Source organism: Athene cunicularia (genome assembly GCF_003259725.1).
Source record: "Athene cunicularia isolate RWA chromosome 7 unlocalized genomic scaffold, athCun1 chr7_part1, whole genome shotgun sequence".
In the NCBI taxonomy this organism is placed as follows: Eukaryota; Metazoa; Chordata; class Aves; order Strigiformes; family Strigidae; genus Athene; species Athene cunicularia.
The window spans coordinates 7,376,473-7,402,741 of NW_020799107.1; the positions used below are offsets into that span (position 1 = coordinate 7,376,473).

The 26,269-nt window shown below is 39.9% G+C and overlaps 1 protein-coding gene across 5 annotated transcripts in view; it reads right to left on the reverse strand.

The window, feature by feature from the left end:
• Positions 1-26,269, reverse strand: part of ERBB4 (erb-b2 receptor tyrosine kinase 4) — a 402,024-nt gene that overhangs the window by 145,306 nt on the left and 230,449 nt on the right. For 4 of the 5 annotated variants that reach the window (XM_026852335.1, XM_026852333.1, XM_026852331.1 and 1 more), the window contains 5 exons: positions 24,675-24,874; positions 14,515-14,647; positions 11,985-12,078; positions 10,637-10,791; positions 1,760-1,834 (listed from right to left, as the gene is read on the reverse strand). In XM_026852335.1, the coding sequence (XP_026708136.1) occupies positions 1,760-1,834; positions 10,637-10,791; positions 11,985-12,078; positions 14,515-14,647; positions 24,675-24,874 (657 nt within the window). Of the gene's footprint in view, positions 1-1,759; positions 1,835-1,954; positions 2,000-10,636; positions 10,792-11,984; positions 12,079-14,514; positions 14,648-24,674; positions 24,875-26,269 lie in introns of all 5 variants that reach the window. The other variant, XM_026852332.1, reaches the window with a different exon arrangement.

The window sequence follows — 26,269 nt, forward strand, 5'->3', positions numbered from 1 at the left end:
TTATTCACTAGAGCAGAGTAAATCAATTGCTTTAATTTCACACCCCCCCCTTGATAATTTGCTTTACTATCTTAACATTAGATTCAAGGAGACAAAGCCTAGGATTTACACAAAAACAATAAAATCTAAAATAAGCATTGCCTGTTAAGACATGGTTTAAGCCCAGCACGCTACTAGACAACACTTTCTTCAGTGTTGTGTCATCATGTCCAAGCTTCCATTCCTTTGATTCCACTTTTAAATATATGGCCCAATTTAACACCCACTGTGACTGACAGGAGTCTTTTCATCAAATTCAGTGGGTATTTGGCAGTACCTCCAGAGACTTTACTATTACCTGAACATTTTCAACGCAAAGGTAAGTTCTGGAGTTATACCACTTGAATTAAACAGTGAACAAGGTCTCACTAACTTTTGGGCTAACAGAGGAAGCTAGAGTGAGCAGCCTGTAAAGCTGTAAGAGTTGCACTAAGCCAACAAATTGTCTTCCTAGTATAAAGCCCGTAATGGTACCTCAAAAACTGATTAAAAATCCATTTGAAATACATGTAATTTATAAATTGGTTACTAAAGCAAAGAACTTCAGCATGGCCTTCATTCTCTATAGTTTGGTAAGTTCCTTAAACTTATGCAAATAGTAATACATTTTCTGTATTTGTGTTTTGAGTAAAACTGAGAAAATGGAGACCTTTAAAACTGAATACTTGTTTTGGGCAACTCAGTCTGGATGAGTACATCTGAAACTGAGTCCCCTACAGAAGTATCTCAAACTAGATATCTGAGAAAGATTAAAATAAAATATTGAAAAACTCAGTCTTCTTCTGTTGCTTAAGTCAGAACTCATATTGGTTTAATTAAAGAAGTATACCATTTGATAGCATTTATAAAGCACTGTTTTTCAAGTCTAAACATGTTCCCCCCTCAATGGCTAGAAATAGGAATATTCACATTATGTACACAACTAGGAACAAAAGGCAACCTTAAAATCTTTTTTTAAACACAGGGGAAAAAAAAATAAAATCCTTAATGAGGTGAAGTTGATTGAAGTGATATATTTTTCATCCAGTCTCAGCTCTGGACAGTAATCCCAAAGCCTGGAAGTCATACTAACCAGTTTGAATTAAAAAATAAACAAACTCAGTGGCAATGAAGGGCTTTCATGAAAAAGAATGCAGAGTATAACCAGAATGTTTTGTGAGTCTTCCTACACTAATTTATTTTGATTGCCATTACTGAAAAATAAAATTGCTGCAAGGTTATGATTATTATTTTTTTTTGAACAGGAAAAAAAAAGTTCAAATAATAGTGTTATGTAATTTAAGGAAGAAATTCAGTTTTGTTGAAACATTTAGTTTTTCCAAAGAAGTATGGAAGAAAAAGCTTCATTTGCTTTTAAGAAGTCTTAAACAAAAATTCAACAAATAGAAAAAATTCCAATTTAATCAGTTTTCACCATGTTTACTTCTAGTAAAGTATCATAAGCACATATTTCTGCAGAAAATTTCAGAATTGAATCCTTATTGATTTAACCTAAAAATAAATGTTAAAAAGGCATTTTTTAGTCAGCCTAAATGAGTAAGATATTTAGTTGGCTTTCAACTGGAAAAGTAACTTTGCATGTTCAGAAGCGTATCTTACCTAAGGACAAATTATATTCTCCCCAATAGTTTGTGTTTCTGAACAAACTGGATAGTATAACATTCCTATGGCAACCAGGGAAGGACCTTGTGTACAAAAATGGAAAAGTGGTGGATGTTACCTAGCATGTTGTGGTAAAGTGGACTGTCGTGTCCATGGATAGTAAATGCAGTCATGACTAGCGGGACCTCTACACCTGCAGGCAATTACAGAACAAAAGATGTCATTTGCCATTCACAAGGACATGCACACGCATGCGCCCTTGTCCACACGTGGAGGATGGAAGACACACAGGGAACGATCACTCAGCAAGTACCTATCCATCAGGCCGATGCAGTCTTCAATACGTGGCCCTATGCACCTGCAGCAAATCCAAATTGAAAATAGGGAGAGAAAGAGAGAAATGTTATTTACAGATCCAAGCAGCAGGAATCCTTTCTTTGCCCCACATCCTTAATTATAATTCTCAAGAGAGACCCAAGTCATCACAAAATTATAGCTTCTGACAAAAACAAGCTTGCAATGGGAACAATAACAGCAACATAAACAGCACCCCATGGTTGGGCAAATCTTGGCTCAAACAACACTTAAGGCAGGTTTCACCTGCATACGTGGGAGCCCTGACAATAGAGTTGCTTTTTTGGGATGTTGTCTGAATCATCAAACCTGTGATTACTGCACAAAAGCTGTTCATTTGCAAGATGAAACCTCCGGGAGCACAATGCAAAACTTTTTTTCTTTCTGTAACTGATGCAATTGTTCATTCTGCTCTAAGCTCCTAGCTCAGGCAAGTGCAGAAATATTTTGGAAGCTGACTATACTTGTATCGGGGAAGCTCAAGGATGAACTTCCAACAACAAAATCCAGTGCAAAACAGTGTCTGCTGATTCAGGCATTTTATTCTGCTTTCCTTAGATGCTGCCAAAATTCCTCCACCTGCAAAATCAGCAGGTGCTCACCAAAGACAATGGAAATGCAGGGAATCACTTTATGCAGCACCACTAAAGCACAACCAAGGGGAAAGAATCTTTCTGCAAAACACAGATATGCATGGATTTTCCTTGCCCTCATGAACAGCAGTAACAAAGTCGTGTCCTAGGTCCTCTGCATTCAAATAGCAAGTCAGTTACACATTGACACAGACAGTCAGGATTCTCAGAGACAGATACGTAAAGTTAAGCTTTGAGGGGTTAAGACAACCTGACACCCTTTAGGGCTGAATGCCCAGCTAGTCCCACTGAAGCCATGGGGAGTATCTAGCTCTCAGCATTTTAATGAAACCAAACCACTTTAACTCTTTAACAAGATCTCAGAGCCATTTTATTAACAGGCTCTTTGGCTGTAAGTCTAATACAGGACCAGGTGATCTGACACGTCAGTAGACTGAAACTCACTTCTGTGGAGGCATTTTAAATTTAAGGTATGATCCCCAACTCTTTTTAAAGTCTCCTACTTTCAGTTTGGCTTTGATAGAGAGATACGCATGTCAGAAATCTGAAAGAGTTCAAATATGCTCCCATGAGATCTTTCCACTTCACCATCACTTGCCACTCATCAGGTTTTGTTGTATTTAAATTAGCTATCACTCTGCCATTATAAAACAAATTCAGCGAATTCAATTTCCCCTTACCTGCCCATCATGAAGAACAGAATGCTAATGAACTTAGCTCTTGTTTGTTTACCTCAATTTTTATTTTTACATAAAAACTGTGACATGCAAGCACAAATTGTAAGGATTTTCTCAATAATGGCTTCCTTCAGCAAATGTGCAGACATCAAAAGGATTCATTAACTATTCGTGGCCAGATAATGCATAAACCAAAAGGGCAGATTTAAATGCAGTTCAAAAACTTTATATAGAGAGAACTCTTGATAGGTGGTTTTTAAAATTTCAGCTGTCTGGGCTTCAGAACTTAAGAGTTCAGGACTGTATGAATTCTAACCAAACATATCCAACATTTCTTCCTTTCATAGCATTCTCAGCAATTTGCAAAAAGCCAGTTCAGTAATGAAAGAGGCTGAAAAAGAGTTCTACAGATCTTCCATCTCCTAGCATGTCAAGAGAAGCTGAGCTCAGGCTCTTGCTGAAAAAAAAAAAAAAAAAAAGGCACTCTTCAAATTAGAGGTCTGAGAGCCCATTACTAGTTCAGATAACTGGCAGCCTATTGTCTTGCAGTCATTTCAAATCTGTGCATTTTTTCTCTCAAACTTTTGGAGAACAGGACTTGAATCTGAGGAGAGCTATTTGGACCTCACCCACTCCAAGCTGAAATACCACTGATTTTTATTTAAACCTGTAATCTTCTTCAGTGGATTTCCAAGCCCCAAACAGAAAATGCTGTCCAGGTGCAATTTCTATTACTCCCAGTCATGTTGAACAGTTTCCTACTCTCTGACTGGTTGTCCTGATTACATGCAGTAACGCACAATACTGTGTGAGTAATAGCAATAGCTATTAACAAGCTATTTTGCACCACCAAGTCATCAGTTATTTTTCCTCTGGAAGTAGCTTCCTCAGTTTCAGGCTTTTTGACACATATAAGTACAAGCATGACACAATCATATATCATACAGGTACTCCATTCACCCTCAGGGTTCCTTCTTCTGCTTGGAGTCTAGATGATATTTTCATTTTCAAGTTAGCTCTGTAAAATTAACTGCTTAACTGATACATGCCAATTTATTAATAATATATTCAATATCTTAAAACAGTCCAACTGAGCTTATACAGAAAATTATGCTTGAAGCTCATCCTAGCTTTACAGATAAGCATCCTGTCCCCTGCCAGGCAAGGTTAGTAAGGAGCGAGGGTTGCCCTCTATGTCAGTGACAGGTGGAGTGCATGGAGCTCCACCTGAGGATGGATGAGGACCCGACTAAGAACTTATGGATCAGGATGAAAGGGAGGGCAGGGAGAGGTGACATTATAGTGGGGTGGCTGCTTCAGGCCACCTGACCAGGAAGACCAAGCAGATGAAGTCCTCTGCAAAGAGATAGGAGCAGCCTCACATTCATCAGCTCTGGTCCTCATAGGGGAGTTCAACCACCCTGATATCAGCTGGAGGGACAACACAGCTGTACATAAGCAATCCAGGAGGCTCCTGGGAGGCATTGATGATAACTTCCTTCTGCAAGTGATAGAGGAACCAACGAAGAGAGGTGCTGTGCTGGACCTTGTTTTCACAAACATGGAGGGGCTGGTGAGGACTGAGAGATGAGTGAAGCTCAAAGGGCAGCCTTGGCTGCAGTGACCGTGAAATGGTGGAGTTCTAGATCCTTAGGACAGTGAGGAGGGTGCACAGCAAGCTCCATACCCTGCACTTCAGGAGAGCAGACTTTGGCCTCTTCAGGGATCTGCTTGGCAGAATATAATGGGATAAAGCCCTGGAGGCAAGAGGGGCTCAAGAAAGCTGTTTGATAGTCAAGGATTGCCTCTTTCAACCACAGGAGTGATGAATCACAGCAAACATGAAGTCAGGCAAAAATGCCAGGAGGCCTGCAGGGATAAACCAGAAGCTGGACAAGCTCAAACACAAAAAGAAAGTCTACAGAGGGTGGAAGCAAGAATACAGAAAAATTGTCTGAGCAGCCAGGAATTAAGTCATGAAAGCTAAAGCCCTCAAGAGAATTAAACCTAGCCAGGGATGTCAAAGCCCACAAAAAAAGCTTCTATAGGTATGTCACTGATAACAAGAAGACTAAGGGAAATACAGGCCCTCTCTAAAAGGAAACAGGAGACCTAGCTACCTGGGATATGTAGAAGGCTGAGGTACTCAATGACTTTTTTGGCTCGGTCTTCACCAGCAAGGGCTCCAGCCACACTGCCCAAGGGGCAGAAGGCAAAGGTGGGGACTGGGAGAATGAAGCACCTCCCATTGTAGGAGAAGATCAGGTTTGAGACCACCTATGGAACCTGAGGTTACACAAGTCCATGGGACCTGATGGAAGGCATCCTCAGGTCCCGAGAGAAATGTCTATACTTGAGAAGTTGTGGCAATTTGGTGAAGTTCCTACTGACTGGAAAAGGGGAAACATAACCCCTACTGTCAAAAAGGGGAAAAAAGGACATGCAGTGAACTACAGGCCAGATAGTCTCACCTCTGTGCTCAGCAAGATCATGAAGCAGATCCTCCTGGAAACTATGCTAGGCCACATGGAAAATAAGGAGGTGATTGGTGACAGAAAACATGCCTTCACTAAGGGCAAATCATGCCTGACAAATCTGGTGGCCTTCTCTGATGGAGTTACAGCGTTGGCAGATAAGGGAAGAGCAACTGACATCATCTAACTGGACTTGTGCAAAGTGTTTGACATTGTTCCACATGACATCCTTGTCTCTACATTGAAGAGACATGGATTTGATGGATGGACCACTTGGTGGGTAAGGAACTGGCTGGATGGCCGCACTCAAAGAGTTCCAGTCAGTGGCTTGACATCCAAGTGGAGAGCAGTGACAAGTGGTGTCCTCAGGGGTGGGTGTAGGGACCGGCACTGTTTAACATCTTTGTTGGTTACACGGACAGTGGGATCGAGTGCACCCTCAGCAAATTCTCCAATGACACTGAGCTGTGTGGTGCAGCCAACACGCTGGAGGGAAGGGATGTGCCATCCAGAGGGACCTGGACAGACTGGAGAGGTGGGCCTGAGAAAACCTCATGGAGTTCAACAAGGCCAAGTGCTAGGTCCTGCACATGGGTCAGGGCAATCCCAAGCACAAATACAGACTAAGAGATGAATGGATTAGGAGCAGCCCCAAGGAGAAGGACTTGTGGGTATCGGTGGATGGAAAACTGCCTGTGAGCTGGTGATGTGACTCACAGCCCAGAAAGCCAACCGTATGGTGGGCTGCATCAAGAGAAGTGTGGCCAGCAGGGTGAGGGAGGGCACTCTGCCCCACTACTCTGCTTTTGTGAGACCCCACCTGCAGTGCTGTGTCCACCTCTGGGGGCACCAATATCAGAAGGACACAGACCTGCTTGAGTGGGTCCAGAGGAGGCCACGAAGATGATCAGGGGGTCTGGAGCATCTCCCCTGTGAGGACAGGCTGAGAGAGTTGGGGGTGTTCAGCCTGGAGAAGAGAAGGCTCTGGGGAGACCTTAGAGCAGCCTTCCAGTACTGAAAGGGGCTACAAGAAAAAAGGGGAGGGACTCTGCATCAGGGAGGGTAGGGATAGGATGAGGGGTAACGGGTTTAAACTGACAGAGGGCAGATTTTGATTAGATATTGTGAAGCAATTCTTCCCTGTGAGGGTGGTGAGGCCCTGGCACAGGTCGCCCAGAGCAGCTGTGGCTGCCCCCTCCCTGGCAGTGTTCCAGGCCAGGCTGGACCAGGCTGTGAGCAACCTGGGCTAGTGGAAGGTGTCCCTGCCCATGGCAGGGGGGGGTTGGAGCTAGATCATCTTTAAGGTCCCTTCCAACCCAACCCATTCTATGATTCTATGATCCTTTGAAAGAAAATGATGAGTTAAAAGAGTTTTGAAAACTGTGAGAAACAACTGGGTTTTTTTCCTGAAACAATCCTATTTCCTTGTCACAAATATTGTCTTCCAACAATTTTCCTTAGGAGTGAAAGGTAGGGTCTTTAACTGTTCGCAGATGTGGAGTAGTGAAGCCATTTCTGTTCAGATGAGTTCTCAAAAATCTGTCATTGGAAACAAACAAAACTGATTATAAAATGTTATAGATGGATTAACTCTGGACAGGAAAAAACCTTGGTTCTGGCAACGACCTGGTCATCCAACTATTGCTATAGATAAAGTCAGACAACTCAAAACCAGGAAGCACGTACTGATGGTGACAGTAAGAAAGTTGAAGAGGGGCAGCAGGTTGAAGGAAATTTTGCATCTACAAAATAGTAAGGGTTTATTATTCAGAGTTTTTTGCCATTGAATTTGCACTGTTGTTTCATCTGAAATTTATAATCCCTTCCTAAAAATACACCTAAACTTTAGGGGCAAGACAGTCCTTCTGCTTTCAAACCCCTTATGGAGAGCACATGTGTTGATAAGACTCCCATGACGTCTCTGCTCTTGTCTTAGAAAGAGAATAAATTTTTGATGAAGAGTAATACACTTCCTTCAAGAAGTTGTGTGAGGAAATGCATCTCTATGATGAGGAGAGGCATCCAGTGAGATCTCCCATTTGTGTCTTGTCCTGTGAGGAAGCAGACCATCAAATGCTATTATATAATTAGCATTTTATGTCTGTGGAAGCGTTCCATTTTGGTTAGCTCTGCAAGAAAGGTGCCAAATGCTTTCTGACTCTCTTGAATTAAATGGGAAAGATGTCCCTAATGCCTCAGATCTGCTCTGAATTGGCTTCAAGGAGCTGATATTTATTATGGGGACGCAAGGCCAAGAGCACAGTTGTTGCATCCAAGGAAGTCACTCCTTGGCAGTTCTCTTATTCAATGTAAGATCATTAACAGGGCTGGATAATTACACACCTGTTAAGAGAAGCAGTCATTATACTTGAATAAGGGAGGAGAAAGGTGTTATCAAATCTCATGCTCTAGGGTGTAAAGGAATCATCTACAAATGCCATGACAAAATTGTGGCAAAATCCTCACAGGAAACGCAGAGGTGGGGCAGATATCTTCCTTGGTGACAACAACAGGTGGGGATGACTAGAAACAATGTATGAGAACTAACAACCCAATTTAGAAAGCAGCCTGATTCAAAGAGAGCAGCACTGCAGGAATGAAATAATACCACACTAGGAGCACTGCTCTGCAGCAGCTCAACACTTTTTGATGAGTATCCAAGCTGTACTGCGAGGGTATCGGTTTTATTCCAGCAATTGATCTGACAGAGAGGAGAACAGACATGCCAGATGAAGTAGAGTTATGGTTTCTCTGTACCATTCAGTTGTGAGCCAAATATCAAGATGTGTTCTCTCCATAACCTATTCCACTGAACAATCCTGATTGAGGGGAATTTAAATATTAATTTCTAGAGGAAGGGTATGAAACTAGAGAATGCAGTATTAAAGGAGAAAAGGAGAGAGAGCACATGATTTCCTTTCTCTCTGTGGGCATATTCAGCCCCTGACAATGCTAGCAAGAAGATAGACAACCCATAAACCCCAAACATCTGGGGCAGTCATTAACAGTTTCATTAACATAATCACATGCCAGAAAGTCTCTAGGAACAGTAGAAAAGAATATGCATGCTTACCCAGATTTGGGGGGCGGTGGGGTGTTGTTTTTATGAGGTGTTAACAAAATATCTAAGAACAGACACATTAACTCTTTAGTAAGAGGGTGAGGATTCCTATGAGAATTTGAGTCAAGGCAAAGGGATAGCTCTTCATCTGGGAGATCACCACACATTTGTATATGTAACCTGGGTGAGACCTTTGGCCCTTTTACTAGTGGTAGTTTGTAATTTCTCCAAGGATTGGCACACAACTCTAAACAAGACATTCTTTCACCTCATCAGCTGCAGAAAATATAAAAAAGGGAAAATTGAAAGTTCAAGAATTAAATGACAACATCATTCGGCAGAAAGTAACCGTGTGTCACCAAGGGTTGCAGATGAATACTGGCAAGTTCAGTTACAACTGCCTAATGTCCTTCTTATTTGTTCATGAACAAGAATGTCAGATTTCCATCACAAGGCATAAAAGCCTCCCTTCTTGATTCCATTCTATCCAGGGAGATAAAAACAAATGACCACTTGCAAAATACTGATGCATATGAAGAACTGAAAGGCATGGAAAACATTCTGCTCCTTTCCTCATCTAGGAGAAACACAGTTATGCCATGAAGATTAGTAATAGATCAGTTAAACCTCCCCAGAAAAGAAGAGGGAATGGGAAGTGTCATATACTGGTCTTCTGTGAGTCCAGCAGAGCTGCAAGGCACTTCTTATGCAGGGTGGACAGTAAATCTATCATCCATAGCTGGGCTTGTCAGAATCAATCAGAACAGGCACTTCCACGATCTATGAGAGCCAGAACCAGAGCTCCTGAAGTGAGCTCATCTTTTCACATTGTTTCTTCTTACACTCTTCTTCCACAGTAGCAGCATTTTTCTTATTGCATAAGTGATTTAAAGGGTCTGAGGGGAAGACAAATCTTTAACAGATCCTGGCTGTGTCTTTGCGATCTCACTTTCATTTCCCTAATGGCTCTATTGTAATTAGATTTGCAAAACCAGCAAAAGGTCTCATTTTGAATAGCAACAGCTGTTGACATCAAGATTACACTGAATAATTTACTGGTTTAATTTTAGCTGCTAAACAATAAGAGTCTCTTGTCGAAGATTATTTCACTCACTGAAGTTTTCTCTTTTTACCCCTGGCTGCCTCTTTCTTTGTATGCTGGACACCACCAACCAACTCATCAAAAAGACATTTATAACTTATGTGGCCCATGAAAAACAATAGTTGTGCAACAAAATAACAGTAGTCACATACACATGTTCCTAATTCTGACTCAGATACATGGGCTGAATACTTCCAAATGTAACAAGTGATTTTGGGCACTTAGGACCTGAGAAGCTGACACTCATACTCCTGTGCAAAGTCTAGTTTCAGACAAAACTTTTGCATTGGTCCCCATATGAAAAAGAGAGCAGTAATGCTTTCAATCTCACAGTAGTGCTGCCAGGTTAGTTCACCAACATGAAGAAGCAGAGATGAAAATTCTGTCAACAAGCCAATACTAAAAACAAAGTAATTTTGCAGGCCTACACTTAGGTGTCAATGGCAGCATTTCCTACAAACCAGTGGTAGCTAGAAGGAAAGCGAAGAGCGTTGCTGTGAAAAGTTGTTCTCTATGGTTTTCAAAACAGATGTAAGCTTTTTTCTGTTAAGCTGCTGGACATTCAGGACTAGAACCTGAATGTCACAAGACACCTGAAAATCAAAGGTTGCAGTACTGCTGCACACACTGTTTCCAGGAGTGGGACAACTGCTTTACCAAGCCAAACTGTATGTAAATCATCATGTGCTATAAGCAGTAAATAGAATGGTTCACTTCACAGAATTTGCACTTACCCTTGGGTGCAGTTTGGATGACACGGATGGCACTCACGATCCTCATCAGCATATTTGAAAATGAAGCTGTTGGCCCCCTGTAAGCCATCAGGACATTTTTCCACACAATTTGGACCATCTTTAAAATGGAAACACTTTGTGCAATGGTCAGGTCCCTGGAGAGCATGGAAGAAAGAAATGCAGTGTACTCAACTCTGTCTTCTCCTGATGCGCTATAACTGCAGGTCCTAGACTGACAGGCAATAACAGCAGTAGCATTTCTTTCCCAATGAACAGTGAATTAGCTGTATGGTTCCATATATAGGAGCTATACGCTCCTCTGTTAAAGGAGCAGCAAGCATGTAAATCCTGGTGCTTTTGGTCAGAAACAACTTCTGTAGAATGTAAGACTAAATTTCAGCTTCTAAACATGTTTCTCAATACTACTGATGTGCTTAACACAATGGGCATCATACCCACTTTAACTCCAAGAAATCTCCCACAAGATTGTTCAATATTGACCCACATTCGCAACGCAAATCCAATGGCCTTTCAGTGGGATCCCCTACCTCTGCACTCCAGAACTAGTTTCCACACTGTGTTCTCTCTGTGGTATCTGATCACAATACTGAAGAGCTACATGGGCTCCTTCTTCTTAATACATATGTAGACCAGACTGTTACAAACTACAAACCAAGGCTCCTGGACCTTGTAGAAGTAGAATTTTAAAGCTGTGATGATAACCTAGTGTATAAACAAATCTGCTGTTCAGGTTGGGCACTGGTCTAGAATTTTACATTCATGGCCCCTGCCTACAAATCCAAATTTCTCTCATGGGTTGAGCACCTTAAATGTTAGCTCCTTGCTTTATGGTTGTGTTGTAGAAAACACACTATTGCAACAAAAATTATGATAGCTACTGAAGAGAAGAAAAAGGCAAGTCACAGAAATCGAGAGATCGAGGCAAATTTCCACAATTTTTTGTGAAAAAAAAAAAGTTACTGAATTTGTAGTATAACAGGACAAAACTGAGCATAAAGAATGAAAACCATTAAAAATGAAGGCACTCAAATCACAACTGCATACTATCTGTCACTTAAAAATTTTGTGCATCTGTACTACTAAGCATTAATACAACTCAGAAAATTTTTTAAGCTGTTTTGTTAAGGAATCTGATCCGAGGAAGTTTATTTCCAGCACCAATTTAACATGAGCAGAATTCTTTCCCTACATGCAGAATAGGTATATTTCCTGCTTTTGTTAACATTAATTTTCAATAGCTACTTTAAAGTCTGTAAGCAGAAAATAGAGTCTGTGCTTTGGTACACTTTAATAATGTACCCCATAACATAAAAAATTTTGCTCTTACCGGCCCATAGCATGTGATCATGTTTTCTTCCATCTTTTCACACTGGGGATCACACTCCACACAAACAGAACCATTTGCAAATTCTCGAAATTCCCTAGGAAAATATTTTGGAGACAGGTTAGGAGAAAGCAAAAATTAGATTGAAACAGAAACAAAATAGCTGTTTCTTCACCTGGGGGAAATCACTTCAGCTTCACTAGGGTCAGCAGACTAGGCCAGCTGAGATCACTTCTGTTAGTGACTGTTGATTTATACCAGCTGAAAACTGGGCCCCATCAGGAACCTCATTCATGGGCAGGTGAAGTTGAAGATATCTTGTTTACCAGTATAAAACTATAGTGGTTTTTCCCCCCTCTTTGCTTAGGAAAATATGGACCTCATTAACAGGACAAAGTAACTAATTTTTCAATTTTTATCGATGGAATTATCATTCATAGCTCAGATTCAGGAAGCCACTTGTTACATGTGAGATGTCACTATTGGGTAGGAAAGGATTAGAAAGAGCACGGATGACAGTGCAGCTCTTGTTTTAGTTATGTCTCTACAAACACTCTTGTTTTAAAGCCCATTCTCCAAAAGGCTTGTAACTTTTTCATCAACAATTCTAGACTAAGATCTGAATCTATAAAATGTCAAAACAAATCCTTTTGCTTATTCATTTCATGTATCCACAAGAGACTATCACCCAAGTGTTTTTGGTTTTTTTTAATTATCCATTTGTAAGTGGGGAAAAAAAGTAGTGACAGTAGGTGGTATTTCTTCCTTTAAATGCCAGGTGTCTCATTACAGGTGACAGTTGCACCTCACAAAAAACCTCTGGCATTTTCTCAACACAATTCATCCCACCCTCTTCTAGACTGAGATGAATTAACATCTGAACAGGTCATTTTTGTCCTACTGACTACAGACAGAATCTATGTAACTAGCCCAGACTGAACACCACCTGAACACCTGCTTTGCAGGTGGATCTCATCTTGTTGCTTTAAGCAGTTAAGATATTTACATTAACCAGTTAAAGATGTGCTGTACACTTATATTAGTGGGCTCTAGTAATATCCAGATAAAGGAGGAAGGCCTCTGTGCTTAGTTTACTGATGTTCACCCTTCCACAGAGTAATTAATACCTATTGCAACAATACAACTGAAGAAAACCTCAACTGACAATGGCAAGTCTCTTTGCCTTTGGAGATGGATCTTTCCTGTTGAGGACTAACAGAGAAGTCAAATACATCTGACCCTACCCTGAAGTACTGTTGTTGCCCTGCAAGATGAATGTGAAGAGCTCTCACACAAACAAAAAATCTCCCCAGTCCCAGGTCACAAATCACTTCACATATTTAGGAAGGAACTGAGCCGGTGGAAAGTGTAAATACCATTCACTAATGGATACAGATCAGAACATTCTGACCTGAGGGCTGGTAAGGAGAGCCTCCTCATGATCTTACCATGCTAGGCTTCATGGAAGAAAGCCACCAAATGTGGTCCAATATATTCTGGTGCACATGACAACACAACTGTGGTCTGCAACTTTTCTTTTTTGGGGGGAGGTGGGGGAGGAGAGAAGAGGAGCTTTTAAGCATATAAAACTGTCCTCTGACAAGATTTTTTTTTGCATGCATTCTGCAAATAGAAGCGTTTAGAACATTTTCATGTTTGTATAGGAGTTCATTCAATACTCTTTCCAATTACGTGAGTTGACATCCAAGACAGGAAAAGAAAGAGGATGAAATCATAAAGTGATCTTATTTTTCAATTAGCAGCACGATCTCAAAAAGATTATTTAAATAATTCAGGTTTTTTATGTTGACTTTAAGAGAGGTGCGGGGGACCTTGCTATATTGTTATACAGGAAGTAAAATTTTACCTGTTTCCTTCCACAGCTTAATTATGAATTGCTGCTGCTGCAGCTAATATAATCAGTTCAGCTCTATTTTCTGTCCTAAAGCAGATTCAGTCACCTTGGCTGTGCTGTAGGTAGGTATTCCCCCACCCATCCTCCAGAAAAGATGGTGCACATGCATGAGCAGCAGAGGAAAGGGGAGGAAGAACTCATGTTGGGTTTACTATTTACATTTGTGTGTATACATACACAGTGCATTATGAAAAAAGAGAGACTTTTCCTAATTTTGGGTCCTTATTCAGAGAAATTCTTTATCACATGCCTAAATCTAACTCATACATAATTGTATGTGTTTCTGTACAGGGGTGTCATTATTCAAGTAGGGCTCAATGGTGGGGTTCTTTCATGAGTCTTTACCTAAATTGTTCACATCATGAGCAGTGCAAAAGGTTCAACAAACTTTTGATGTTGCATGAAAATTTTACTCAGCAGAAGACTGGGTGAAGCCTTCTACACAAGTTAAGATTTAGAAATCCTTAAAACTTATCCCACAACGTATTTCACTCAAAATCAGTAACATTAGCAATGGAGCCAGATATTGATTAATGCAATACCTAAAGAACTTACTCATTAAAGTCCTGAACAACATAATCAGCAACTTTAGGGGAAAGTGCAAGGGGAATATCTTACCCATCATACAGGTTGCAAGAGTCTATGCAGGTCCGTCCCCTGATGAAGCGCTTGCAGGAGAGACACTGGTCTGGCCCTGGCCCCCAACAGCCATCACTTGAGCATAATTCATTGCACACCATTCCATCAGCAGCTGCACAGAGACAGAAGCAACTGTCATTAATTTACATAGTCCTTTGAAATCCAGAGGAAAACATTTCATTCAGCATTCTGCCATACTCAGAAAAGCAAACTGAACGTTCAGATTTTCTAGAAACAGAATAGCAGAAAATTATCATCATACCACTACAGAAGCACACTGTGCACTCTCAGTTTGAATACTATAAACACTTCTGGTCGTTTCCTTCCAAAAAGGATATAGTAGAGTAAAAACAAGGTTTAAGAGAGTGCTAAAAGGATGATCAAAATTAGAGAAGAGCTCCTACATCAGGAATAAACAGAAAAGTAGACTTAGATATGGGTGAGAAAGAACATGATAAAGGTCTATAAAATCTGAATGACAAGAAGGTGGTAAGCACGAAACAATTGTTCATTGCTTCTTCCAAGTCCCTCATGAGTATTCAAAGAGACAGGAACACAATAGGGTTCAAAGTGAGATTTTTCTTCATAGAAAATATAGATCAAACTGCAGAATTCTCTGACACAGGACATGGTAAATGCCAAAAATTTAAAGGATTTCAAAAATCAATTGTCCAGTTCCACAAAAGGTCTACTAAACTAAGATATAAAGCACTACCTCTGAATTGAGAACTCCCTGAAATAAAATTTACAGATGGTACGTAAAAAGTTGAAGGAAAATCACCATTAACTGTGATTTCTTTAATTATTTATTGCAAAAGCACCTGAAGAGCCGAAGAGCCTTTATATTAAAACCCCCAAACCCACACAAAATAAACTACTAAAAAAGGGTGGGAGGGAAAGTTTGCTTCAAACAGCATAATTAATTCTGTAATTTTATTTTACAGAAACCCTTCTCTACATATATATCTAGACAACTGTGACAGATGAAGAAAATGAGCAAAGGGCAAAAGAAAACACATGTTCTTTCTCCAGCATCTGAAGAAAGTCCAGTCACACAGTTTCAGTCAAACCCTGGCATGTGAAAGGGTAGATCTCTTAATCTGAATTCACTCTTGCATGATGAAACGTTTAACACAAATAGATTACGTACTAGACGGAGTAGGATGAAAAGAGCAGCAATCTTAAATATCAGAGATGGCAAATACATAAACACTTCTTTGCTTTTAAACCGCTGGAACCAACTTGAGGAAAGTGCCAAATAATAAATTAAAAGTAGGCTTGCTGGAAGAATTCTACAACCCCCTCCAACGCTGTGGCAATGAAGACGTCCAGTGGGGAACAAACACACATGTGCTGAATACATGTATTAAACAGCAACTGCATATGCCTAGCACACATTTAAAGACAGGCAATAGCAAAATCAAAATGCATAAAGCCCTCTGGCAGCTTTATATTGAATAAAAAGACAGTAGTACTATGTGCACTATTTTTCTATACTTGTTTCAGTACAGCAGCATTGCTGGGTGACCGACAAAAAACCCACCCTGTTTCGTTTTCTTTTCAGGATACCTGATGGGTTTGTCTCCACTGTCAAGGCTGGAACAGTGCAGTTAAGTACTGTCGATTACAATCTACCTTAACAATTAAAGAGTATACTGAGTTTTATTACCTGAGAAGCACAAAGCCCTTCTAAATCACAAAAGAGAACAGCAGAAAGATGCTTTCTACTCTCCACAGCATGTTTTAAAACTGGTTATTCTGTGCTATGGTGTATATAATGTCCCACGTTTGAAGCACTGAATATCCGTCACGGCAGCCTACTGTACGGGAGAGCACAGTGCTTCATACAGCGGCTGCCTCCTTAACCACTCCTTAATCGTTCCTTTTCATCAGGCGGCATTGTCTGATGCTAGCACCATGCCTGTCAAACACATCTTTCTGATCTATATAGCATGCTTAGCCTATGTCCTCTTCTATTTCCTACAAGGCAATTCCTGCACCTCCTTTTGCCTGCTGAGATGCAGGAAGTTCATGTCACACTGGCATGGTGCTCTCCTTTGATATACACTACCTGTCCTGTCACCGTCACCCTGCTTTCTGACCTCTGAATTTATTACAAAGCACTTCTTAGAAAAAAAAAAATAAAATGCAACAGCTGTATGCAAGCCCATGTAGTGAGTAGGGGAGAGGAGTGAAGCTTCTTCCATATTTCCTTTCTTCCTGCAATAGGACATTTTCTTTATCGAGACTGAAAATGGCAGATCGGTGTCTATTCATTTGGTTTTCCGCCGAGAACATTTTCACGATTCAGTGGCAAAAAAGGACATTTCACCTTTACAAGCAGCACAGGAACCAACCAAGGATTTCATGTTCTCCAGCCCTCACAGGCAAACTGATCCAAGAACAAGAGACTTCAGCAGCATGCTTCCTATTTGTACATTCCTGTAGCTGTCCCTGAACGGCTCTGCTGTCCAATATAGGTAATTCAGTAGGTAGATGAGCACTATCTTATTCAATACAATACTATAAATAACCTTGGACACAAAAAGTCTGCACACTCATGTCTTATCAAGGCTGGAATGCCTGAATATACACACACATTTTTTTTATATCACATATACTTTCTTAATGACAACATTCAGAAGGTGTTCAGAAGTATCCTTTTGATTCTCTTTTGCCTCAAAGCTTAAATTAGCCCAACACAAAATAATTAAATTTAGCAGTAATTCCAGGTAGTCATTTAATTTCCTTTAAAGTGTATTAATTATCACAGATTCCAGCACAGCAAGGCAGACCTGAGCTAGTTAGCATGCCATTTTTGTAGAGATTTCTCGTTGTCTTTCCCTGAGGTCTACTGTAAATCAGGAGTCAGTCTGCTGCAGTCAAAGGAGCCACACCACACACAGCCAGTATGAGCAGGGACAAGAAATTCAGCTTTTCATTATTGTCCTAACTTTTTTTTTTTTTTTTTTGCTAGCAGTATTTTTATAACAGATGTCAGTAGTTCCACTATGTTACTGACTGAACTTCACAGAAATCAAAAGAATAATTAGGCAAAAGCTTTGCATTAGCAGATGTTACCTGTGTAGCCAACACAGTTGCCATTTTCATCCACTTTGAGACATTTCATGTATATCTCAGCCTATTGCTGTCTTTGTGCAGTACAGTTCAGAAGGTGCACTGACTTGGTATTACAAGGCCAGTTTGGGCCTATTTCATGTTAATTGCCTACAGGAGCATGCAGAAAAAAGTTCCAGGTGATACAGTTGGTCATTTCAGGGGAACCCCAATTATGCCTGAGGATTTAGAGCACACTTGAGGGCTCCCTCGGAGCAGACTCCAGCACTTCATGCCTGGTCTGCCACTCTCCCTTGATCTCATCCAGTCTCATGGTGACATGTGACTGACACTGACCAGACAAATATATGAGTCTTGTCTCATGTTGCCTGCCACAGGGACATCTGGGATTAACAGGCAGCTTCAGGTTTAAACTGTATCAGCAAAGAAAAAAAAAAAAAAAAAGGAAAAAACGCAAACCCTGAAATTATCACAGTTCTAATTAAGCAAATTTTTAATATAAATAGTTTTATTTCCTACTCAATGACTCACTTTAAGTGCTTGTCATGCAATAGAACCCCCACACCCTGCTTTGTTCTCATTTTCAATATTAAGAATATCAGTAATTCTTCTGATTTTGTTTTATACACTCTTGACATTGAAAGGCAGTTTCCTGTTTGCTTTCTCACCTTTTTTTGTAACTGGAAATTGTGCTTTTATTACTAGTGATTTCCTTTCTTTTCACTGTTCTCAGCTGTCAGACTACTCTGTGATCAGGAATTTACACACACACACACGCACACAGTGTTGTACTAAAATAGCCCTTCAAATAGCAAGTGACACTATTACAAGATAGCTCATAAAATATACTGAGTAACCTTATGCAAACAAAAAGAGAGCTTTTCAGTAAAGAAAATCATGATTACCGTATTGAAATCTAGCCAACACACTGCCTGTAAGTCTGTGAAAAAAGCAATAGAAAAAAAAAATTCAGCATTTCCTTCTGCTTATTTCTAAGTCATAGAAATGTTTTCATAAATGAATCTTGGCAAGAAGGGAGTGGGTTTTTTGACAGCTTATAAAAACCCCATTACACTTGCCGTCTTCCTCTTCTTTAATTATAGGGATGGCTAAAGAAATGTTTCAATTTTAGACACATTATTTGCCATTTCCATGGACTGAGAATGTTCTGAAGCTCCAGCATATCACATGGCCATATGTGGAAGGAAAGAACAATAATGCTTTTGACAGGAACTCATTTTCATTGGGAGTTTTAGAACAACTGTTCATTCTTTATTAATGGGGTCACACAGGTTAGAAGCAGAAAGGTTCAATGTTTTTCCCCAACCTAAACAGAACACAAGAAAATTACCTATCTAAAAAAAAGAAAGATTATTATTTAGCTATCCACTTATGGGCCTGATCCAAAGCTTCGTGAACTCAATAGAAAAGCTCCCACAGACTTCAATTAGCTTTGCATCATGCCCGATAATGAATGTAATCATTTATTCAAGTTGTTAATTGGTGGCTAAATTGACATAATTCATAACAATCACATTTATAACAACCTTTGCCTAGAAAGGTTTCAATGTACACTGCAGGTGTCACTGAAGATGAAAGGAATTATTTAAATAACTTTGTATAGAAGAACATTTTTCTGCATTTATTTTGTATGCACTCATCTTTAACATGAGTCACCTCTGACTGTTCCACAAAAAAACCCATGCTGGGAAAAAAACGCAGATTCTTCACTTTAGCATGGAGCAACAGTAAAATCTAACTACCAGAGCACATACTCCATCAAATAACATTATGGTCATTCATTATGCGTTAATAATGTTCATAGCTAAGTAAGTTTTATGCGCAGTTTTTAACATTACAATTTATAGTAGTAGGCAAGTAGTAGTCTACATTAAATGAGAGCTTCATGCACTGCATTTTGGATGAATGATCTCCAATTAATTGCCACTCAGCTTATCAGTTTGAAGATGCCTATTCGCCATCAACTTGTCTCAACTTGTCCCTTGCCCTCAAGTCTTCTCCTGTAACCTAGACAGTTCAGAAGTCTCTTGCTGATGATCACATACTGCCACCCTTTCCATGGCGCTCAGCGTCAAAGGTGCCACCTTCTTTTATGTTCCCTGTGTACACAAGCTTGGACACTAATATTTCTATCCCTGACTGTGTGTAGGGAAGGTGGAGAAGGGAGAGAACGCATTCCTCCCAGATACCCATCCTTCTCTGGCCCCTCACAGGACATTATTAGAAAGACAACACGAAGCAACACACCATTGTGGGGTTTATGGATTTTTTTTAAATTCAAAAAACATACGTTTTGCTCCTGTATTTTCAACATTCTACAAACAAGTTAAGTCTGCCTTGGGCTTTTAACCAGTATTTGGAAAAGCCATCTCAGAGGCAGTGAAGTATCTGGTTACTATTTTAACATTGTTAAGAAGTGGCAGAAACAGAGAGATGAAATAACTGAGGGTATCAGGAGCATATATTTTGTGTGTTGTATAATTTTGTAGCATTTTTCACTGGCTAAAGTCTGTTGTCTTCATCTTCTTAATTGAAAAAAAAACCCAAACCAAACCCCAAAGCAGTGTTCTGCCAAACTCTATAATGTCAAAGATGAAGCATTAATATAGACCAAACTTTTCCACAAATATTTTACTCCCTCAACAATTTTTTAGTATTTCCTCACTGACTTATACAGTCAGCTGAACGCGGCATTAAACGGTATGGAAGAGATATCATCACCTTATATCATAAAAGTCACTTAAATATGATGCTGGCTAGAAGATCTTGGAAGCTCTTACATGAGTTTTAAGAAAAGGTTCACGTTGATTGTAAATGTTTGCTGTAACTTGCTTAACAATCACTAGGTAGTGAGGAGAATGAAAACAAGCTGATAGCAACTCAAAATATACAAAGAAATAATAATAAACGTACCTGGGAGTGGCTGTAATAATTAACATGGTTTCTTCACTGTAAACGATGCGCAAAAAATCTTTAATGGATATTTTTATTAACAAGTCACACCCTGCTAGTTACCATGCAAGCAAACAGACAGTACTTCTACCACAGAGGATGGTTCTGATCCTGCAAATATTTACTTATGCATTTCCCTTCTCCATTCTGATTAGTCTTATTTGTCACTCAGAGACGCATGGGCATATGCCCAAGCATCTGCAGGATCAGGGTCTAGAACAGGCAAAACAACTGAAAGGCAGAAATGGACACCCTAGAGACTTGCCCTCAGATCCCAAACATTCAGCCAGTGGAAGATTGAGAGAAAACTCTCCTAAATCCCAGCTGTTGGCCTATCCTGAAAATCACAGATGTTTCAGAGGATCCTGGAGGAATGCATCTGGCTCTAAGAAACAGTGCTGCCTTACTCCAAGTAATTGTGAAGATTTTTGTTAGACATCTAACCTGCAGCAGAACCCATTTAACCCCAGAGAGGTGCTGACTGACAGGCAGAGTTCAAGCAGCAGGATAGATCTTCTCATCTAATGCTGACTCTCAAAAGGCCACAAACATTAATCAATTCACTCACACAGACATGCATAGAGAGAGAAAACCACTGTTCCCTGTTAGGACTCAGGAAGTCAGCTAAGGTACTGCCTTCTGATGAGAGTAACTTGGCCTCTAGCCTAAGTTCATTATATATAGTCCATGTAATGAACACAGGTTAGAATCCGTTTCTAAAACTAGTCCCTGGGTACCGTAGCTTACATTGTGACTTCTTAAAATGAAATGAATGAGATTTGCTTTCCTCATAAAGATTTCCCTTGGTGTTATATTTCAGGAAATATCTTTAGTAGTATTTTTCTTTAAGGAAAAGAATGAGTCTCTATTGTAACAAATCCTCAACAAGCCAGAAGTTAAATAAAGTTTACATTTTCCCTTTGTGTGCAAACCGATGAAGCAAATGAGATGCTATTTCATGAAGGGAAATCCACCTTATGGAGTTCTCTGCTGGGTGGTTTTCCATTGTCTTCTAACATATTGTAAGTTTCAGAGAGCTTGAAGCAAAGAGAAAGCACAGTAAGACATGAGGCCTATGTTCAAACTTATTACTGTTTATTTTATTTTTATACTAAATCTCTAGGAATGTAAGAGACCTAGTTGTTCTTTCATTAAACGATGCATCATTATCATTGGCTATAGCCAATCTGCCATTAGATAACATCAAAGAGCACTGAAAGCAAGATTTTTCTCCCAGTGTCAGCAGTTTTTCATATGGTAGAGAGGAAGCCTGTGCTCTCTGGAAGTTTCACAGGTTTATGTATCTCCAGCAAGATGGGACCACACTAGGGTCTTGGAATATAACCCTAGTGATTCTTGAGTGGTCATCAAGACCTTGTGCTTCTTCAGATAGATTGTGTTGTGCCAAACCAATAAATTCCTTATGTGACATCTCAAAGGGCTAATTCTTCCTGTCATGACATACAAAATATACTTGTTACTACACTACTAACACAGAACTTGGTTCCTCCTCACCATTTGATCCTATTAAACTCCAACCACTGCATGGACAATCAACTAGCAACCCACCATCCCTGGGCAGATGTGATCCTCTTTCTTGGCAACACCTTTATTTGCCAAATAATATACTGTTTTTCATAGCTGGCTTTCTATGTGGGGTATAGTGGTTTAGGCCCTGCCGGGACCAGATACCATGTTGCCGTTGTACCTCCCCTACCCTCAGACACAAGTAGGGCACAAACCCCAGGTTAAAATAAGGAGAAATTTAATACAACAGTGTAAGAAACAATCTGAACAACAACAATAGTGATAATAACAACAAACTAATAACAGTAAACAAGACAAAAGATATACAGAGAAATACCGCAATGGATACAGACAGCCCACCGCGTGTGCTTTCTGCAAGCAAAGCCACCCCGGACCTGACCTCAACCCGGCTGGAGATCCCTTCCCCCTCCCTGCTGGGGAAACTTAACCCTATCCTAGCTGAACCAGGACAGGGGGCAGAAAGAACAGACTGCATACTGGAACTACAAGACATATACAAATGCTCCAGGCTGGCAAGACTGAAGGTATTAGATATTCATGGGAAGTCAGGAGCTTTCCTCCAAGTTTCAAAGGTGCCAGAAAATGCATGTTTTTCCCTTGCAAGGCCTATCTTATTCAATGTTCAAATAATATTCACCCTCAGAAGAACTCAAAGCAAAGAAAAAGCCTTGAGATGGAAAATATGAAAAACAAGAGAAGCCAGTAAAATGATGATACAAAGCTCATGGATGTTGAGCAACTGGAGCTAATTCAGAACAAGATGAAGTTGGCTGTGCTGAAAATAGTGACTCCACAACCTTCTCTGTCCTGCAACAGGTTAACTCATTTTATTATTCAGGACTATTCTTGGACTTTTCATCAGTGCTTCATTTCCATATGACACGATCATCACGTGTTCAATCATCTCTGGATGACGGAGAGAGCTATGCCACTCTCACAGAAAACCACCTGAAATAATTTACTCATGCTTTTGTCACCTCTTGGCTGGCTTACAGTAGTAAGGACACCAGGGCATGATGCTGTTCAACATACAGGCCACTCTTGTGCATTTCCTCATCATAGCAGCAGCAGCAGGCACTGCATCTCTCCTCCACCTTCTGTAATGCCTTCCTACAAGATGTTCTACCACATATAAGGGTCTAATCCATAGTTTCACAGCCTACACCAAGGACATCTTTTGCAAACATACATGAAAACTTCTACCATGAAAAGTTCAGTTCAACACATTCTTCTGTCTCACATAACAGAAAGTTTATGTCAAAGAATGAAGTATGCCACAGTTTGAAAGTGGACAGCAGTCTGCTGCAGGTTAAGAAACAACCCGTTCTCTCTACACCTTCAGGCATTATCACAATTAAACTATATCTACATCAACAGCAAGAAGCATTTTTTTAACCTTCACTTTTTAAACTTTTCTGTAGAGAAATAGCATAGTAATAATAATAATAAAACCCAAACCAACAAAACCATGCAGGGACCACCCAAACAAGACTTCCCATTTCATGTAGCTCTTACATGGCAGATTAGAAAAATAACTGAGCAGCCGTGATAGATGTATAGTTGTGTTTCACTCATACTACAGTGATGACAACAGTCACAAACTCAATGCATAGCAGAATAGTACTGCAACTGGAGGGTAGAAAAAAAAAAAGGGAAAAAAACCCCTCACAAGCTAAAAGAATAAGTTAAAAGAGGACCACAGCCTGAAAAACCCCAAGGCAAGCATTTCCGGCTGGCCAAAACGCAAACCCAAGAAATATCACTTAAACATACAGCAATTTAATGAATCTCCTCTCTTGCTAGCAGTCTAACAGATGCTTAAAATGAACTATATTGCTGTTACAAGACGATTGTATTAATGCAATTTGCTGCCTGATTTCTGTATAACCAAATTGTTTCATCTGCTACATAGCATTCATCTGCTTTTCAGTACTATGAGCTCAGTCCAGTTATTGGCATGTAAGATTTCCTGAAAGACACTTAGTCCCAATTAAAAGGAATCCTCTTTATCAGATAGATCAAACACAAAAAGGAGGAATTCAGTGACCAAAACCAGTTCCAAAAGTGACCTTTCTGGATTAAGACAAAGCCACTTTGGTGAAGCAGGGTAAGGGAAACAAAAGATGCTAATCTCACTCCATAAGGAAAGGGCTGTAGTTTCTGAATCTTTAACATCAGTGCCTTTTATGAACACTACATTCACTCCACATTTATGGTCTTCAGAATTCGTATTTGTGAAACTGGTTCTCTAATCTGGAAAGTTCACATCATGGTAAGGAAGGAGTGCTCTCTCCTCCCTTTCATTTGTTCATACCTTAAAACATTTCATTTGCCTAGAAATCTGCTCAGAGGCAGACTGGGCCAAATCCTTAGCTTCTGTAAATGATCACAGCTCCACCGATGTCCATGGAGCTTCAAGAGACATCAGACAAGCTTCTGGCCTCCTCACTGCACTGTATCCTGTCAGTAATTGTATCATTTTCCCTCCCCAGAGGAGCCAGTCATAGACAGCAAGATTTGCACTAAGCAGCAGTACTTACTGCAGTTCTCTGCCTTTTTATTTCGATGAATCACAGTCTTTTGACTTGGTGTGCTGAAGAGGCTCGTCCAGTTGACAGTGTGGTAGTAACACAAATTGCTGTTGTCTGTTATGTAGATGTTGCCAGCACTGATTTGCTTCAAGGACTGAAACTGCAGAGAAGTAATGCCTTGTTGCTTTAGGATGAGTAAGGAAAGGCCACTGTGATGAAAACAAAAGTAAGAGAGAAGAGGAATTAGCTTCAGAAGGTGGAACTCATTAGAACTGGTTGGGAATTTCCCAGAATTAGTTCCTAATGTCAAGATGATCTTTCTGGCAAAACTCAACTTTAGTCAGAAAACTTTTATTTTGGGGTGACACAGATATTTTTTGAGTCAACATACAGTTCTACTGCTTAGAAAATTATGAGTCCTGTAAGAATTGTGATACCACAAGCTGTGACACTCGCAATGCTAGGCCATGTGGGCCAGGAGAACACAACTAGTTCCATTTCATCCATTAACATTTTTTTTTGAGATAAATTGCTGTTGTGAAAACTGAATAAAATCCAGGTTTTTTTCAACAGAATTCATACTCTGATAGTTTATGCTAAGGAGAAACTGCAAATGTATTAACATCTTCTGTCAGGCATCAAATTAATGTTTTTGTTATTTTCAGGGAAATTTTTCCAGCCCATTTTTCTACATTTAATTTTTCTTTTGTTGTAATATGTGGTTATCGCCTTTCTTCATCAAAGGAACGGTAAATGATTGTCTGTGTAACACAGAAATGACTGCACGTATTTACGACTGAAGATTAGTGAAGACAATATCCAGTTTCTGGGCATCCTTTAAGTCATTGTATTTTAATGATTTTAATTGTTTTCCAGCTGTTCCAAATACAAATTACTGCTTCCAAACAGAATGCTGGGCTCTAATTCAATCTCAAGGTTTCACTCCTATTCATATTCTGCTTGGATTGGTGTTTAAGATGACAGCAGAATCCCATGACTAATTTACTACATTTACACAATGGGGGACCAGGGGTTGCTGTATTGATCATTCAGGTACCTTCTGGTGCTTCCCCTATTATTTCTCACATTTTCGTCTCTTCAAACCAATTCCTCCATCTGAGCTTTCATACAGAAATGTCTCTGGTAAAAATGGCACTAATGTACACCCCACCTGTAAGGTACCTCAGTGTTCTTCCATGCATTTATCTTTTAACACTTCTTAAGACCACATTGTTCTTTGGGCACATGAGACTGCACTTCCAATCTCAACCACACAAACTTCCTGGTAATGGGGCTAAGTTCTTCCATTAATGTCTTTTAAGTTATGTTTCACATTCACAAGGTATTTTATACCATAGTACTTTCTGGACAATGAGTTAATAGCTACAGCAATGAACCAAGACGTTTGTTTTTGGTGGGGTTTTTAAAAATCATTATGTTCAAAAGTTATTAGCCATTATAAACAACTGACTAGCAAAGATACTGTTAAGGAATACCTTGGTAACAGTGAAAAATATATCAGTTTATGATGCCCTTCCCAAAGGATGTTGCATTCTGTGCTACCGAACAAAAAAGTCACTGAATACTAATAAAAACCAATTCCA